The following is a 15,188-nucleotide window of genomic DNA, read 5'->3' as shown; positions in this document are numbered from 1 at the left end:
TGGGTCCTGGGTCATCTAAAAGTGAGCCAGGTGGTTCCCTGCACCGGGCTCTCAGTGAAAAGGCATCTCAGCAACCAGGAGAACTTTGACCCTGGATTCTAATTCTGATGCACAAATAACCCAGCAGTGCAAATCCAGCCCTTCTGTTTGGCCTGGCCTTATGAACAAGGAGGCAGTAAGACCAGTACCCTTTCACTCACAAAAACAGACATAAAAAGATTTACTTTGGTGCTTGTACTTTGAACGACACACCAAGAAAATGCCACTGAGGTCCCATTACCACTTTGGTCTAAGAGGGCATACACTTAGCTCCTAACCCGCTAAGCCATGGGTCCCTCTGCATTCTCATCTCTAACATTTGGAGATAGACTGTAGAGGACAAAACCAAAACCAAAACCCACACATAAGCCCCGTGATCCAAAAAAAAAAAAAAAAAAAAAAAAAAAGATCATTGAGGAGACAAAATCTCAGAGAATTGAGTCCCTTGAGGACCCATAAACACCTGGAAGCAATTCTTCTTGTAATTCTTCCACTTTGTGCAGAGGCTCTCCAGGTGGGTCCCCCACCCGCGGCATCACCTGGGAACTTGTTAGAAATGCACATTCTGAGGCCCCACCATAAACACACTGAATCAGCTCTCTAAATTATTCTGAAACCTGCTAAATTTTGAGAGCATAGAATATACAATAGGTGCACAAAAAACTAGGAAATAAATGAGTGAGGAATAAATGGAAAGCTTTGGCTCTACTGAACCACTGCTCCAAACAACCTGCTCCAGCTAATATCTGAATGACACTACAGTATGCCCCTTCCATCGTCTGATGGATGCTGGGGCATACACTGTTATGATCTGGCTGAGGCCTTTGCCTCCGGGCCCACTGTCCACACCCCTCATTGTTTATGACACTGCACCACGGAATACCCTTCTCCTAGCTGCTTGGGCCAGGCTCTTGCTGGCCTCCACAGCCTCGAACATGCAGTCTTCTATGGCTGGAACCTTTTCTTCTGTCCTTTTCCCCAATACATTCCTCCTCTTTTTTGTGCAACTAAACCCTACATATGTTTTAGGAAGTCACCTCCTCCAGGCAGCCACCCCCTGGCAGATTCCCACAGCATCCTGTACATCTTCTTTCAAAAATGCATCCCTCCCTAGGTACAGTCCTGTTTACTTGTCCCCCTCACTCACTAGCCTGTTCTGCAAGTTCGGTGAGCCAGAGGACTGACTCATTTATCTCATTCACTGCCGTATCTCCAGCACCTTGAACAGCGCCCACTGAATTATGTAATCAATCAATCGTGACTCTAAAATAATCCTTTTTACAATAGATAATATATATCCATTTTATTATTTATTGATTTCACTGACTCCTAGACATGAGTAATTGACCACAAGCCTAGAAAAGAGGACTGTGGATATATAAAACAATAATTCACCATTTTTTTCCCTTAACTAAACTACCCCTTGGTCTTTTTATTTTTTTTTAACCATATGCACACTTCTGAATTCTTTTCCCTGGTTGAACCATTTCCCCTCTGAAAGCCTGCGTGTGAATGCCTACGACTCCTTGTATGTGCCAGGTAAGAAGAAAAATGAGATTGAATAGCAGATTTCCATGTAAATAGAAGGATCCAGGAATGTAAAATGTTACCTCTTATTTTGTATTCACACGCTCTCCATTGATTTAAATTTTTGCCAGCTCGATTGGGAAATGGTCAAAGAGTCCCAGATGGCTGTCAAACTCAGTACAGCTCTGAGCTCTGGACCGAAGCCCTGTAGCTGCTCCCACAACATACGAGGGCCACCATGACACCTTGGAGAAGTCCACAGTGTTGCCAAGACACCAGCTAATTCTCAAGATGCTGCACCTGTCCCTGTGGTTTCACTGAGCCACAATGCTGTACTCATAATACATCAAAGTTCCAACAAATCTGTGTGGCCTGATGGAATCCAGCCTACCCAGTGCCATCTCTGAGGACTCCCATATACAGGTTCTCTTGATTCTTAGTTCTGGCACCCAACTGCATACCCTGATTTTCTAAAGGACGATGTGAAACACCAGGGCTCAGGCCTGTCCTCACGTAAGCCACTATATCTTGCTGCTGATACGGCCAGCAGAAGTCAGCTCCTTGGTCATTCCATCTGGGCTTTACAAGGGGAACCTCATTCAGCCTCATAAGCAACCGTTGCTCTATTTCATGACGAAAAACACGGAAGTTCAGAGGTGTTAGATCCCTTGCCCATAACCACTTCACTTATTTCCCAACTTGTTCCAGAAAGGATTTAGATCACCTTACAAAACTACATGCAGAATGAAATAAAATGAAACTTAGTAAATGAGGAAAATGGACAAGGTAAAAATGAAACCAGGATTGTGATTAGTTTAAGAAATAAAATCCTCAACTGAAGTTCTGTACATTTGATTGAAATGGGTCACAAACTTGCTCTGAGCTGTCTGGTTACCACTGGCAAGAGGAAAAAAAAATACAGTCCATATCCCAAAGGACTTTTCTCGTAAGAGAAAGCCTTGTGTCTTTTATCAGAACCTTTAAATACTTCATTTGCAAACAGTATTAACCAACAATATTTTCTACATCGAAACAACAGCCACAAAAGAAATGAAGAGAGGGAAATAGGGCAAGGGGAAGCCATAACAAGAAGACAAGAGCTACTAAGAAGGTCTAAACCTCAAACAGAACTCAGGAGCCCCCCTCCCAGGTCTCCTAGGAACGATGTAGCTAATACCCCAGTAAGAACCTTGAAGCGTCATGTGAAGGTTAAATTATGCTCAGATACTATTAAAGAAAGCAAAGAATATTGACATGAAAAAAGTCAGAATTTTGCATACATTTCTTCTTTTCCAGTACTCTGTATTCTTCTAAGAAGAACAAAACATGACACATGAACTCCTTCTATTGTTAATCTCTACCCTCATTAGGGATGAGTTCAATTTTTTAAGTTCACATCTAAATGCTCACCTAAGAGAATTAATTGTCCCTTCTTCCCCTCCCCTTCTGGGTCAGTACTGTCAGTTGAAACCATTTGTGAAGCGCACATTATGAAAACTTTAATGAATTCCCAACTGGTTTTTGGGTTTGTTTGCTTCGTTCTGTTTTAAGAAAAAGCATCCATTTCCATGCAAGATATGAAGAAGTTCTTCCGGCTGGGTCTAGAAATGATCACATAGAACAAAACCAAAACACGTCTTCAAGCTCTGGAGCCAGGCTGAATAGGTTATACTGAGTGCTAACTACAAAACAGGTTTCTATTTCAGAGCAATGAAATCATATTAATAATAAAATTGCCATTGACTGAGCATTTGCCATATTCCAGGCCTGGAGAAAATATCCACGTGGAGTGCCTCCTGCAAGCCTCATAACAAACCCTCAGGGAAATCCAATAGGTCCTTTTACCGCCCTCTTCTACACATGGCACATCCGGGGCTTCAGCAGGCGAACTCACCTGCCCAACAGCACACAACTTGGGAATGGAGGAGCTCAGAAATTAATGCAGATTCCAAAATCTGCCTGACAATCACAGGCATTTTGTTCCATTTTATCCATCACTTATTAAAAAGCATTTCTTTGTTTATTCATTTTTTTCTATTTAATCGTTCAACATATATATTTTCGAGTACCAGGAAATATAAATATTTCACGCACCTTCTTAGGTGTTGGGCATACGATAATGAGCAAAACATAGAGCTTCAAGGAGGCTACAGCTTAGTAGTGATAAGGTTTTTAAAAACACACTTAGAATACAGTTTTCAAATCTGCAGTGTTAAGGGAAGTACAGAACCACGTAGTAGAGACAGGGAACCCAGAACTGGTGGTGTCCCATCAAACTATATAAAATGGGAAAGTTTGAAATAGTTAAAAAAAAAAAAAGAGTGCTCATATTGCACTTTCTGTCAGTATTTAAAGAACAGTAAATCCAAAGACAAGTCCAAATTGCTCTCTACATAGAGTAGCTGTCTATCGCTGTGTAAAAAGGTTAGTGGATTAAACAACAAATTATGTGGCTTAAAACAACACACATTTACTATCTCAGTTTCTCTAGATCAGGAGTCCAGGCAGGGACTCTGCTCAGGGTCTCACAAGGATGTGATCACGGTGTTGGCTGGGGTTGTTGTCTCCTCTGGACTTCAATGGACAAGGATGTGCTTCCGAGATCACAGGGCTGTTGGCAGCATACCCATTACTTTCTTGTATTTTCCTGACAAGTATGTGTTTTTTTTAATTACTTAATTTATTTTTCATTTTAGTATAGTTGACATACAAAGTTATATTAGCTTCAGGTTATAGCATGGTGAATCAACATTTACAGACATTACAAAATGCTCACCGTGATAGGTCTAGTTATACCTATCACCACACAAAGCTATTATAATATTGTGGACTGTATTAACTATGCTGTACTTTTCATCCCCATGACTTATGTATTCCACTTCTGGATATTTGCTTAAAGAAAAACACACTAATTCAGAAAGATATATGAAGCATTTTCTATAATAGCCAAGATATGGAAGCAACCTAAGTATCCGTCGATACATGGATGGTGGATAAGGAAGATTTGTACATATGCAATGGAATACCACTCAGCCATAAAAAAGAATGGGCTCTTGCTATTTGTGACAACATGGATGGAGCTAGAGGGTATTAGCAAAGCGAGTCAGACAGAGAAAGACAAATACTATATGATCGCACTTATATGTGGAATCTAAAAATCAAAACAAACCAACGAACAAAGCAGAATAGAAACAGACTTAGAGATATAGAGAACAAACTGGTGGTTGCCAGACTGGAGGCGGTTGGGGGAAGGGAAGGGTGGAAGAGGTGGAGGGGATTAAGAGGTACAAATTCCCATCACTTTCTCAAAGTGTCAGTCGTGGCAGCCTCCTTTCAGGTCTTCAAAGGGGCCACACCCTCCCAGCCCTGGGGCCTCTGCCCTTCCTCCTGCCTTGGCCGGCCTCCTCACAGTCCTTTCCCATCTGCAGTGGATTCCACTCAAAGCGGAGCTCCTCATGCAGCTTTTTTGTGTGCACCTAATTCAGAGTTAGCCTCCCTGACTAACCAGCCTGTTTCCTCCATTACTCTTCTCACAGTTGGCAGTGACCTTGTTTCTTATTTATAGTTGTCTGCTCACGCTAGACGCCGGGTCCTCTGAAGGAAAAGTTTTTGTCTCTCTTGTTCCGTCCTGAATTGCCAACCTGCAAAGGTACCCGGCACACAGCAGGTGCTCAGTTGAAAGTTGTAAAAGGAGCAAAGTAAATAATTAATGAAATCCTCTTCCACAGACTCATGGCAGAGCAGGATATTTGAAAACTTGAATGGACAGTGAGAGACGTTGAGACCAGCCATGGACGTTCTTACCAGAGTTCCCAGACCACAACAGGGAAATGAAGAAAACACTATCCACGTCAGCCTCGCTCTCACGGATGGAAAATGCCTTACGCTCATAAATAATGAAAATGTAAGGAAGCTACACCAGACTGTCTCCTGCTTACTGAGAATAATCAAGGCATCCCCTAAGCCGCCAAGAGAGGTGCTACAAAATAATTAGTGTTTTACCTGTGACAATGACACTCATTCAAATCTGTGTTCAAAAGCCTCATCTAATTGCATCCCAGAATGTAATTTTCTGAAGAGAAATGCTGCAGGATTCTAGGAAGTTGATGCTGAAAATAAATTCAAAGCTAACATTAAAATCAAATCAAAATTAGATTTAACCTTGAGCCAGGCAGGTTGTATAGTGAAAAACTGACCTTGCCCCAAAGTCTGGCCCTGGTCTTTGGCTCCCCAGGGGTGTGAGGGAGTGATCCCAGGCCCCTGGAATGCCCTGCCTATCCGGAGTATTGTTTTCTACCTGGGGGCTTTGGATACCAGACACTCTAACGATGGGATTTATGGTGGGGGCTTTGGGCTGTATCACAACAGTCCCAACCTCCAGAGGAACTGGGTATGAAAGGCATTAGCATGGCCTCCAGGAGGAGCTGAAGACCACGTCATCCATGTAGACAGCAGGTGGTAGTCCCAGGAAAATCTTGGGATACCAAAGGCTCAGGTGAACTTCCTTGATTGGAAGTACGCTGTGAAGAGTGAATATTGCCAGCACTGTGGCCAAGAGGAGTTAATGCCAGTCCGTGACTCCATAAGAGATAACAGCAGAGGCTCATGCTTAGCCCTTTCCTGGGCTCTGCCCTGTGTCTCTTCTGATCTTAATCCTTTCCCTATAATAAATTATAACCACTAGTGTAACAGCATTCGGTGAGTTATGTTAGTCCTTCCCGCAAATTGTTGACCCTGAAGGTGATTTGGGAATGCCTCCAAACTGGTGGTGTCAGAAGGGAGGGTTGTCTTTGTAGTTGGCTGGCCATACAGTTGGCTCAAACTCTCCCCAAAGGGTAACCTACTTGCTAAGATAGGTCCCATTTTTCTTTGTTTCTTCTTTAAACAATAGTGTTCCTCTCTTTTTGATATGAAAATTTAAACAGGAGATGATTTTAGACTTGGATGCAATGATGTTCCAAGCAACCCTGTACCTTTCTAAGCATACTTATGTATTTTTCTTTCTGCTTTGGCCCCAAGAAAACTGGATTAACCTGGAGGGCCCTTCTGAGCTGAAATCCAGGCATCTAGAAGGCAGTTTAAAACCTTTCTTTTGGGTTATGCTGGTGGGGCAAACAGGAAATAAGCTACCTGTGGCTGCCATGGAAAAGAATAAATGAAAGATGAAGGGAAAAACCACAATGAGGCTTTGATTCTAAACTGGCAGAAGGCTCAGGGCCAGTGACAAGGTAGAAGGGGTGTGCCTCCTTGGTGAGAATACTGAGAATTCTCAGTACTGAGAATACTGAGTGAGAATACTGCACAGGGTCAGTTGGCCATGGCAAGATCACCCCACTGGAGGTCAGTTGCTGTGCCTCCAGAGGAGGAGGCTAATTTGAGGTCCTAAGACCAACTGAAAGAGACCAACACAGAAGTGTCTGTGGATGAAAATACTGCGTGAGAAGATGGCAAGGCCAAATCCTAGCTGATTCACAGAAGAGGAGCTGGGAGGTCCAGGTGGCTTTTAAGTGAATTGTGAGTAGACACAGGTAGGTGCTAAGGTCCAGAGGCAGTCACAGCAGTAGGCTCATGCAATAAGAAGTGTGGATAGTTCTTGGAGAATTGAAGGTAGACCAGAGGCGCTGCTTGCCCTGACTAGTCTACTCCCTGACAAGACCGAGATGCATGCACATTCTGACTATGGGTGTGTAGCTGAGTGTGGGGATAAAGACGTAAGATGGATGTGGAATTGAGGGTAGCAGAAGTCACAGTTAGTTCAGAGAGGATGAAAACAGGAGAGAGCTTGGAAGGGAGCTAAGAAACATTTCCTTCCAGGGGTGACTTCCAGGGGTGATGCTGGGTGAAATGCAAAAGGGTAGGAAAGATATTCCCCATTTCCCTGTGAACCTAAAATCCAATGCGGGGGAGACAATGGCAGTGCAATATAGTATAGGTGCTAAATAATGATGAGCACAATCAGCATATCTAAGAAGCTAAAGAAAGAACATTTATAGCAGCCTGGATGAGACTTGAACTGTACCTTCAGCTGAAATCAATGTAGAAAATGAGGGCATCCCAGGCAAGGGAATAACATGGACCCAGAAGCAGGAATGTACATTGTATATTTAGGTACAGTGAAAGGAATAGCCTAGGGCAGAAGTTAAGAGTGAGAGCAAGAGCCAGAGAGCAAGAGGGCGAGAGAGAGCGAGAGAGTGCTAATAAGTAGGAAGCTAGTCTGACAGGTGGTACAACTCAGGTGTCTACTGCCACCTGGTGTCAGCATACCTTTTTGACAGATTCAGAGGGACTCCTCCTGAAAGATTAGTTTGCCAAAAGAAAAATAAAAAGAAAGGCCCATGTCACACTTAAAAATGAACATCTCATTTGATTTAGGACTCTAGTTCTAACGGCAATTTGAGGCAGGTTATTAAAAGATGTAAAGAGAAACGTTCTAAGCATGTTCTTCTTTGAAGCAAGGGAAGATTGATTTTAATTATAGAATAGTAGTGAGCTTTATATGACTTTCACACACACACACACACACACACACACACACACACACGGAGTCTGTACTCCTTGCCTGATCTCTTCTCTTGTTTTATAATAAATGATTAGTTTCCTTTATAGGAAAACACAAAGTGGGTTCTCCACAGAGTCTGTGATCTTCTGGAAGGAAGCCACTGTCAGTCCCAGGATGCCAGTATATCCAACACCGTTGTGCTATCGAAGTTCTAATACCCTCTTGCTCTACCTCCCGCCCCCTACCTCCCGGTACCTCTGCAGGAAGGACACATCTGTGAACCCTCTGGCATTACTTCAATTCCTTACAGCTGTAAAAACCACTTCATGGAAAGAAAAGAACACTTCCTAGACTGGGAATCCCCAGACACTTTCCCATCCCGAACAAGTGAACAGAGAGCTTTTGCTCTGATGAATTATACCCCGTTAAGGAGAGCAGAGAGAGGAAAACAGCGCCGAGATGACTGCGGTCTACAAATGTCTGGGCTTTGCGGCAGTTCCCATTCATTCTTCTGACTTCTCTCCTGCCCTGACTTAAGAGCCCTCCCTGCTTTACTGGGAGGTTACACTTTCTTGTTACTATTTTATCCAGGATTGGGTCTGCATTAGGGAAAAAGCCCATTGCTGATGTTTCATACACGGTAACTAGGTCTTCTCTTTCCCCAGTATGACCCACAGAGCCCTTGCCTCTCCCATCCCAAGGCTGCCAAAGTTTTTCTTCAGTGTGGCCCAAGGCAGCAGTGGGGAGCAGATTTGATATTGGCTGCTGAGGGTCTCCAGGGAGCCTTTGAGGTGGAGGGTGGGAGGGGGGGCATCTGCCTATTCCTCCTGGATGTCTCGGCTGGCATCCGGGACACGAATAGACAAGGCAACATGAGGCCGGGAAAGTAAGGTGAACAAGAGAAACGAGAAGAGAGGCGTGAAAATACTCGACATTTTCCCCTCGGGGAAGTCTCTGTGTGAATCCAAATAGAATTCAAATGACTTTGCATCAATTTTTCCACAGTACACTATCTCCCTAGCTTCTAGGAATTTCTCCATAACACACCAGTGAAGGAGAATGCAAAACATTATTAAAGGGAATTATCTAATTTAAGGACAAGTCAATTAGCAACTCTAGGACTTAAGACACATTAACAATGCAGCCAGCTAAAAATTTTATGTGATTCATAATTAAACTACCTTGCACCTAAACATATTTGATTAATGAATTAAACCAAATTATGCTGATCACAACGATTAAATTAATATTTAATTAAATATCACATTTTTATGCCAAATCAGCCCACGAGGGGTAGAATTGATTTGTGAATAAAAATTAGCAAAACCTAAAAAGTTTCCCAAAAGAGAAAAAAAATTTTTTTGGCTGATTTCTTACTCACAAAGTTTTTCAATTTTTTAGATGATAGTTTAATATTTAAAATGTTGAATTGGATAAAAGACCAAAATAAAAGACCATGTCTAAAATCCTAGACATCTCAAAAGTAAATTCTAATTCAGAAAAATTATAATTATTATTTTCACTTTATAAGAATATTTCTCATACTTATAATAGAATTTGCCCTGTGGAATTTATCATATAATTAAGAAAACCCCAAAAAGGTACCATTTCCTCAGAGAAATGTCTTCTTTGTTCCCTTTCTTCTCCATTGTCACAAACACAGTGGTGCTTGGAAGGCTGCATTTGTATGCTATGTGACCTTATTCTTTGTCCTTGAGGGAAATACTCATATTTCTTTGGAGGGTCAGGGGGAAATACAAGGAGTCAAATTTATATACAATTTATGTATATGACTTTTCATGATATCAAGGCAAATCTCTTTAGTCCTGTAATGATTCAAAACTAAGGTCACAACCACAGTCATGACTGTGTTTTCAGGTTCATTTTAGAAATTCCACCAATGACATAAAATATATAAGCAAAAATTTACATGAGTGAGATATATATGATTGCCATTTTCTTCTTTATTCATTTTAATATTATTTAAATGTCATACAATGAACATATATTACTCTTAAAAGACAAAAATGCATTTTTATTTTTTAAATTTATTTTTAATGTTTATTTTTGAGAGAGAGAGAGAGAGAGAGAGAGAGAGAGAGAGAGAGAGAGAGAGATTGTGAGCCAGGGTGGAACAGAGAGAGAGGGAGACACAGAATCCGAAGCAGGCTGCAGGCTCTGAGCTGTCAGCACAGGCCTGATGTGGGGCTCGAAACTGCGAGCAGCGAGATTATGACCTGAGCTAAAGTGGGATGCTTAACTGACTGAGCCCCCCAGACTCCCCCAAAGACACGTTTATAAAAAGGATTGCAGGGGCACCTGGGTGGCTCAGTCTGTTAAGCGTCCAACTCTTGGTTTCAGCACAGGTCATGATCTCATGGTTTCATGAGTTCGAGGCCCATGTCCGGCTCCGTGCTGACAGCATGAGCCTGCTTGGCTGTCTCCCTCTCTCTCTCTGCCTCTCCCCCACTTTTGCTGTCTCTGTCTCTCTCAAAATAAATAAATTAAACTTAAATTTTTTTTAAAAAAGATTGCAATGGAGTCTTCTCTTATACTATCTCATTTAGTGTCACCAATAAGAAAGAGTTGACTTTTAATTGTTCCAGGGATTTATCAGTGAGAATCCATCCAATTAGTTCTCCATGATGTAAGCAGGAGAAGATATCAGCTACCAGAGAGATAAGTAGCTAAACTGAGCACACAAGATTCTCTAGGGAAAGAAAGGGACACGGGACAACAACACACTGTGCCAGTATTGGCTGTCTACCATGTACAACATGGCACTGCCCATTGACCTTGGTCCTTGGAGGAGAAGCCCCACCAGGCCATTACTGTCCTACCTATTCTATAGGTAAAGAATCTGAAACTCAGCTAGCCACCAGGGTCACACAGCTAGAACACCGCAGAGTTGAGATTAGGTCCAACTCGGCATCACTCAACACATTCTCTGTCCATTGCTTCCTAAAACCTCTCTGAGGTTTGGTCCTCATCGGAGATCCCGTGGAACCCAATTACCTTTCTATGTTGACCTTGTTTATCTTCTTTTTCCTGTCACATGTATCCTTGAAAGAAAGGAAGAAACCCGAAATCTATCCAACATCGGCCACCCTCACCCTCATTTGAAAATGCATGAAGGCGCACCTCGTGGTTGGGGCACGAGATCATCAGCAGGATGTGTGACAGGCAGGTTGTCCAGCTCCACTCTACTGAGTTCCCCTGCCTCTTCCAGGAAAGAGTGGCTGGCCGCAGAAGGGTGCCCTGCCACTACACCATGCATGGCAGAACGTGAGCTCATCTCCCATCACATCTGGTGCTCCAAACCTCAGTACACAAAGATCCCGGGAGCATTCTCATAAACTCCCCAACTCTGCACATCAAGCCCCTTCCACAAATAAGCAACCCCCACTATAGTGCTGTGGTGGCTGCAGCAACTTCCAAGGGCAGAAGGCAAACATTTGCCTGGCCACCTAACAATTCTGGTTTTCTCCATTCATGACTATGCCATTTCTCATGACTTCTGCCAAGGTGTTCATCGTATTTCTGTTTGCAGTCCAGGGATCATAATATGAAATAAATCACCAAAGGGAAAAGAAATAGAAATTTGCAAAAAGGGACTAATCTCTGCAGCCCTGCTCTTCAATTTTTGTTTTCAACACACTCCTTTGAAATGGGATAAAAATCAAAGGTGTAGACTATTGGGGCCCTGGGAGAAGTACAGCCTTTCCTTTCTATGTTAGACAGAGAAGGGTCTAATCAAAATCTGCAACTGAAGCAGGGGAGCTTCCCAAAGAGTCATTATGGTTGCTCATCATTTAATTTAATTAATTGAAGAAATTACAGGATCCATCAATTACATAGCATTTGGGCACATGCATTTACGTTCATAATCGCATTAAATCTGAATTACAACTCTTTCAGGTAGGTTCTTTTATTATCCCCACTTCACAGATAAGCAAACTAAGGTTTAGAGAGCTTAAATCATTGCTCAAGGTTGTAAAGCTGGGCTGTATTTTTAGCCCCGGAAGACCACAATGTTCTTAATTGCTATGCCCTACTGCTTCCCCTCAGACTTTCAACTGATGAGTATTTAGATTCCAAACAAAGCCTGGTTTCTCTTCCCAGCTCTTCAACTCACTCCGAAGTCTTACATTAAGATTTTTCAATTTAAAAAGCCATGCAGGGGCACCTGAGTGGCTCAGTTGGTTAAGCGTCTGACTCTTGATTTTGGCTCCAGTCATGACAGTTTGTGGGATCAAGCCCTGCTACTGTCAAGTGAGGAACCCACTTGGGATTCTCTCTGCCCTCCTCTGCTCACACATGTTCTCTCTATCGCTCTCTACTCCCCACCCCAAAATAAACAAATAAACCTTTTTTTTTTTTAATTTTTTTTTCAACGTTTATTTATTTTTGGGACAGAGAGAGACAGAGCATGAACGGGGGAGGGGCAGAGAGAGAGGGAGACACAGAATCGGAAACAGGCTCCAGGCTCTGAGCCATCAGCCCAGAGCCTGACGCGGGGCTCGAACTCACGGACCGCGAGATCGTGACCTGGCTGAAGTCGGACACTTAACCGACTGCGCCACCCAGGCGCCCCTAAACAAATAAACCTTTTTTAAAAAGTGATCTTTCAATTTCAATAGACAAGGGTGGGGTCAGTCTAGGGGGTGGTACAAGAAAGAGGAAGAAGGGAACCCAGGGATTCAAATTATAACAGGAAAATGGCTTGAAAGAGCTAAATGTAGGAGTTGGACCCAAATGGTTTGGCAGACACAGCCATGTTTAGGGGTGTGTGATGACAGGGACAGTCCTTTTTCCACTCCACTTTGAGCTGTCTTTGTAGAACTTTATCTTTTATGTCCAAAGATCAAATAAAAAAAAGATCACATTTAACGAGAACTAGGGGAAATAAACTGGTGGCAATTAAAGAGTAAAAATAACTTTTCTGTGGCTTCAGACCACAGGAGTTTTCTCATTTTAAGAGGCACAGGCAAATCACTTAAACAAGGCCTTTTGGGCTGTGTCTTCTCATGTTTCCTCCCACACCCATGGTGGTTAAAGTTATAGACAGTCATAGCTCTTGAACCCATGGAATTGTGTAATAAATGGAAGTACAACCAGGCCAGACTCATCAACTCACAAATTCAGCCTCGCAGCATGGAAGAAAAGGTTATAGAATCCATATTCTCAATGAGAGACCTCTCTTCTTCCATCTTCAAGCCTTCTTTCTACTCTCCCCTAAATTTGGTTGTGAAGTCTGATAGTTAGCCAAGATCTAAGGAATCCTCATTTCACTGCCTTGTTTTCCACCTGCAGATGTTTGGGACTAGACCACGAGGCAGACCTGAACTGTTCCTCGGGCCTCAAATGACCAAGCTCACTCAAACACCCAAGTCACCCAGAGTTGTTTGAGATTCCCATCTCTATCCTAAACCACTGTAGTTTAGACAGAATTTGGGAAGCACTCCTCAGTCTTAGAGTCAAGCTAACACCTAGAAAAATCACCAGCCTTCCAGTGAGCCTGCAGACACAAAACCAGAATGATCTATAGGAGACAGCTCTGAAATACTCCCTACAATTTCTTTATTTGGGACACAATGTGGTACTCAAAATAAGATCAGTCTCAACACAAGAAAGAAAAAGTGTTTATCCTGTGACTTGGGGGCCCTTGTTTTGTACGCCGGAAGATTTGATATACTCTGTTTCAAGGTCAGGTCAATCCTTGGTCTGTAACCCAAACCATCCCCCAAAACACTGTACTTACCGGTAGAAAGTGGCATAGTCCACAGTTGAGTGGCAGGTCTGAAACTCCCAGGATTTGAGTTTCTGGCATTCTCGATGAGCTCGGAGCTTTACCTTCACTGTCCCTTGACACAGTTCAGGCACTGGTTTTTTTCGAGGTCTGTTGCAGAACTCATTGGATTCTACCCTCCAGGACTCAGCAAAGTCATCCACATCAAACTTGAAGTTTCCGTCTCCACCAATTAAATCATCACGCTTATGTCCATTGTAGTTGCCACAAAGACCACAGAGTTTGCCCTTGAGATGAGGGGCAGCCATGACTTCGACAAAACTGTCTCCATCCCAGGATATTTCCAAACCTGGAGTAAAAGGAGAGGAAAAGAGGATCAACCACTTCTGAATCCACCAATTATTCCCAAGTGCATATATGTAAGGACACAGTACATATGACTAACCTCTAATAAGGAACACTAAGTGTCTATCCAAATTCCTGTTACTGTTTAATCTCACATTAAATGTTGTATGACATTACATGAGTCACTTACTTTTTGGGGTTCAGAAGTTTTAAACTGTATAAAGTTTGTCCTAACCTGATACCTATGTACCCTGGCTTGCCTTGCAGAGGACTATTCATTGACCATGGTCCTCTAAGGTTTATAGTTTTGCCCTTTCCTATAGTAATTGTGTTGGTCCAACTTGTGCTTTCATTTATCCAATGATAAGTGAAATGTAGAAATGTAAAGATAACAAAGATGATAGTTTTTAATGTAATCTTCTTTTTATCCAAAAATCCTCCATGCAATTATACCAAATGTCAAATGAAAATTTCCAAGTTATTTGTTATAGTGAAAGTATCAAGGTAATAAATATATAGCTTCTGAATAGATCCTATTCAAAGGAGAACACTTATATAAATACAAATATTTGCCTCCTCTTTGTTTTACAGACATCCCTGAAACAAGGATGGCTGTTTAATCAATGTTTCCTAGGGTTGAGTTGTTGTGGAACCCTTCCAACCTTCATAGCCCCAAGCTGATCATAAACTTCAACATTTGAGAAGGCACTGGAGGCTACCAGGCCATGGGGGAAAGTTTCTCGTGTGCTATATAGAATCAGCAGGACAGTACAATCTTGTTCACCAAGGAAATAATCTTCACTCTGGAAGGTAGAACATATAGGCTTCTCTTAGTTTGCTGAACTGACCATCTAAAATATTGGAGGCTCTGTCTGTAAATATTCATGTTTTTTCAGATACGCTAGCCCAAGACTTCCAAGATCCATCAGCCGATGAAATGACCCCATTGAATAGAATTTCTGTATCACATGTAGGACAGCCAGGTTATGTGGTCACACAGCACAGATCAGTCTGACTAAAAGGTCAAGA

At 42.4% G+C, this 15,188-nt stretch overlaps 1 protein-coding gene across 1 annotated transcript in view; it reads right to left on the bottom strand.

Annotated features, from left to right (window-relative positions):
* Positions 1-15,188, bottom strand: part of BMPER (BMP binding endothelial regulator) — a 251,126-nt gene that overhangs the window by 60,078 nt on the left and 175,860 nt on the right. Inside the window, exon 13 of the mRNA XM_047096890.1 lies at positions 13,827-14,163. Within this exon, the coding sequence (XP_046952846.1) occupies positions 13,827-14,163 (337 nt within the window). The remainder of the gene's footprint in view (positions 1-13,826; positions 14,164-15,188) is intronic.

This window comes from Lynx rufus, unplaced genomic scaffold, assembly GCF_022079265.1.
Source record: "Lynx rufus isolate CCGP_SWC_20201006 ecotype Redwood Valley unplaced genomic scaffold, mLynRuf1.p SCAF_4, whole genome shotgun sequence".
Classification (NCBI taxonomy): domain Eukaryota; kingdom Metazoa; phylum Chordata; class Mammalia; order Carnivora; family Felidae; genus Lynx; species Lynx rufus.
This window is presented reverse-complemented; position numbering and strand designations above follow the sequence as displayed.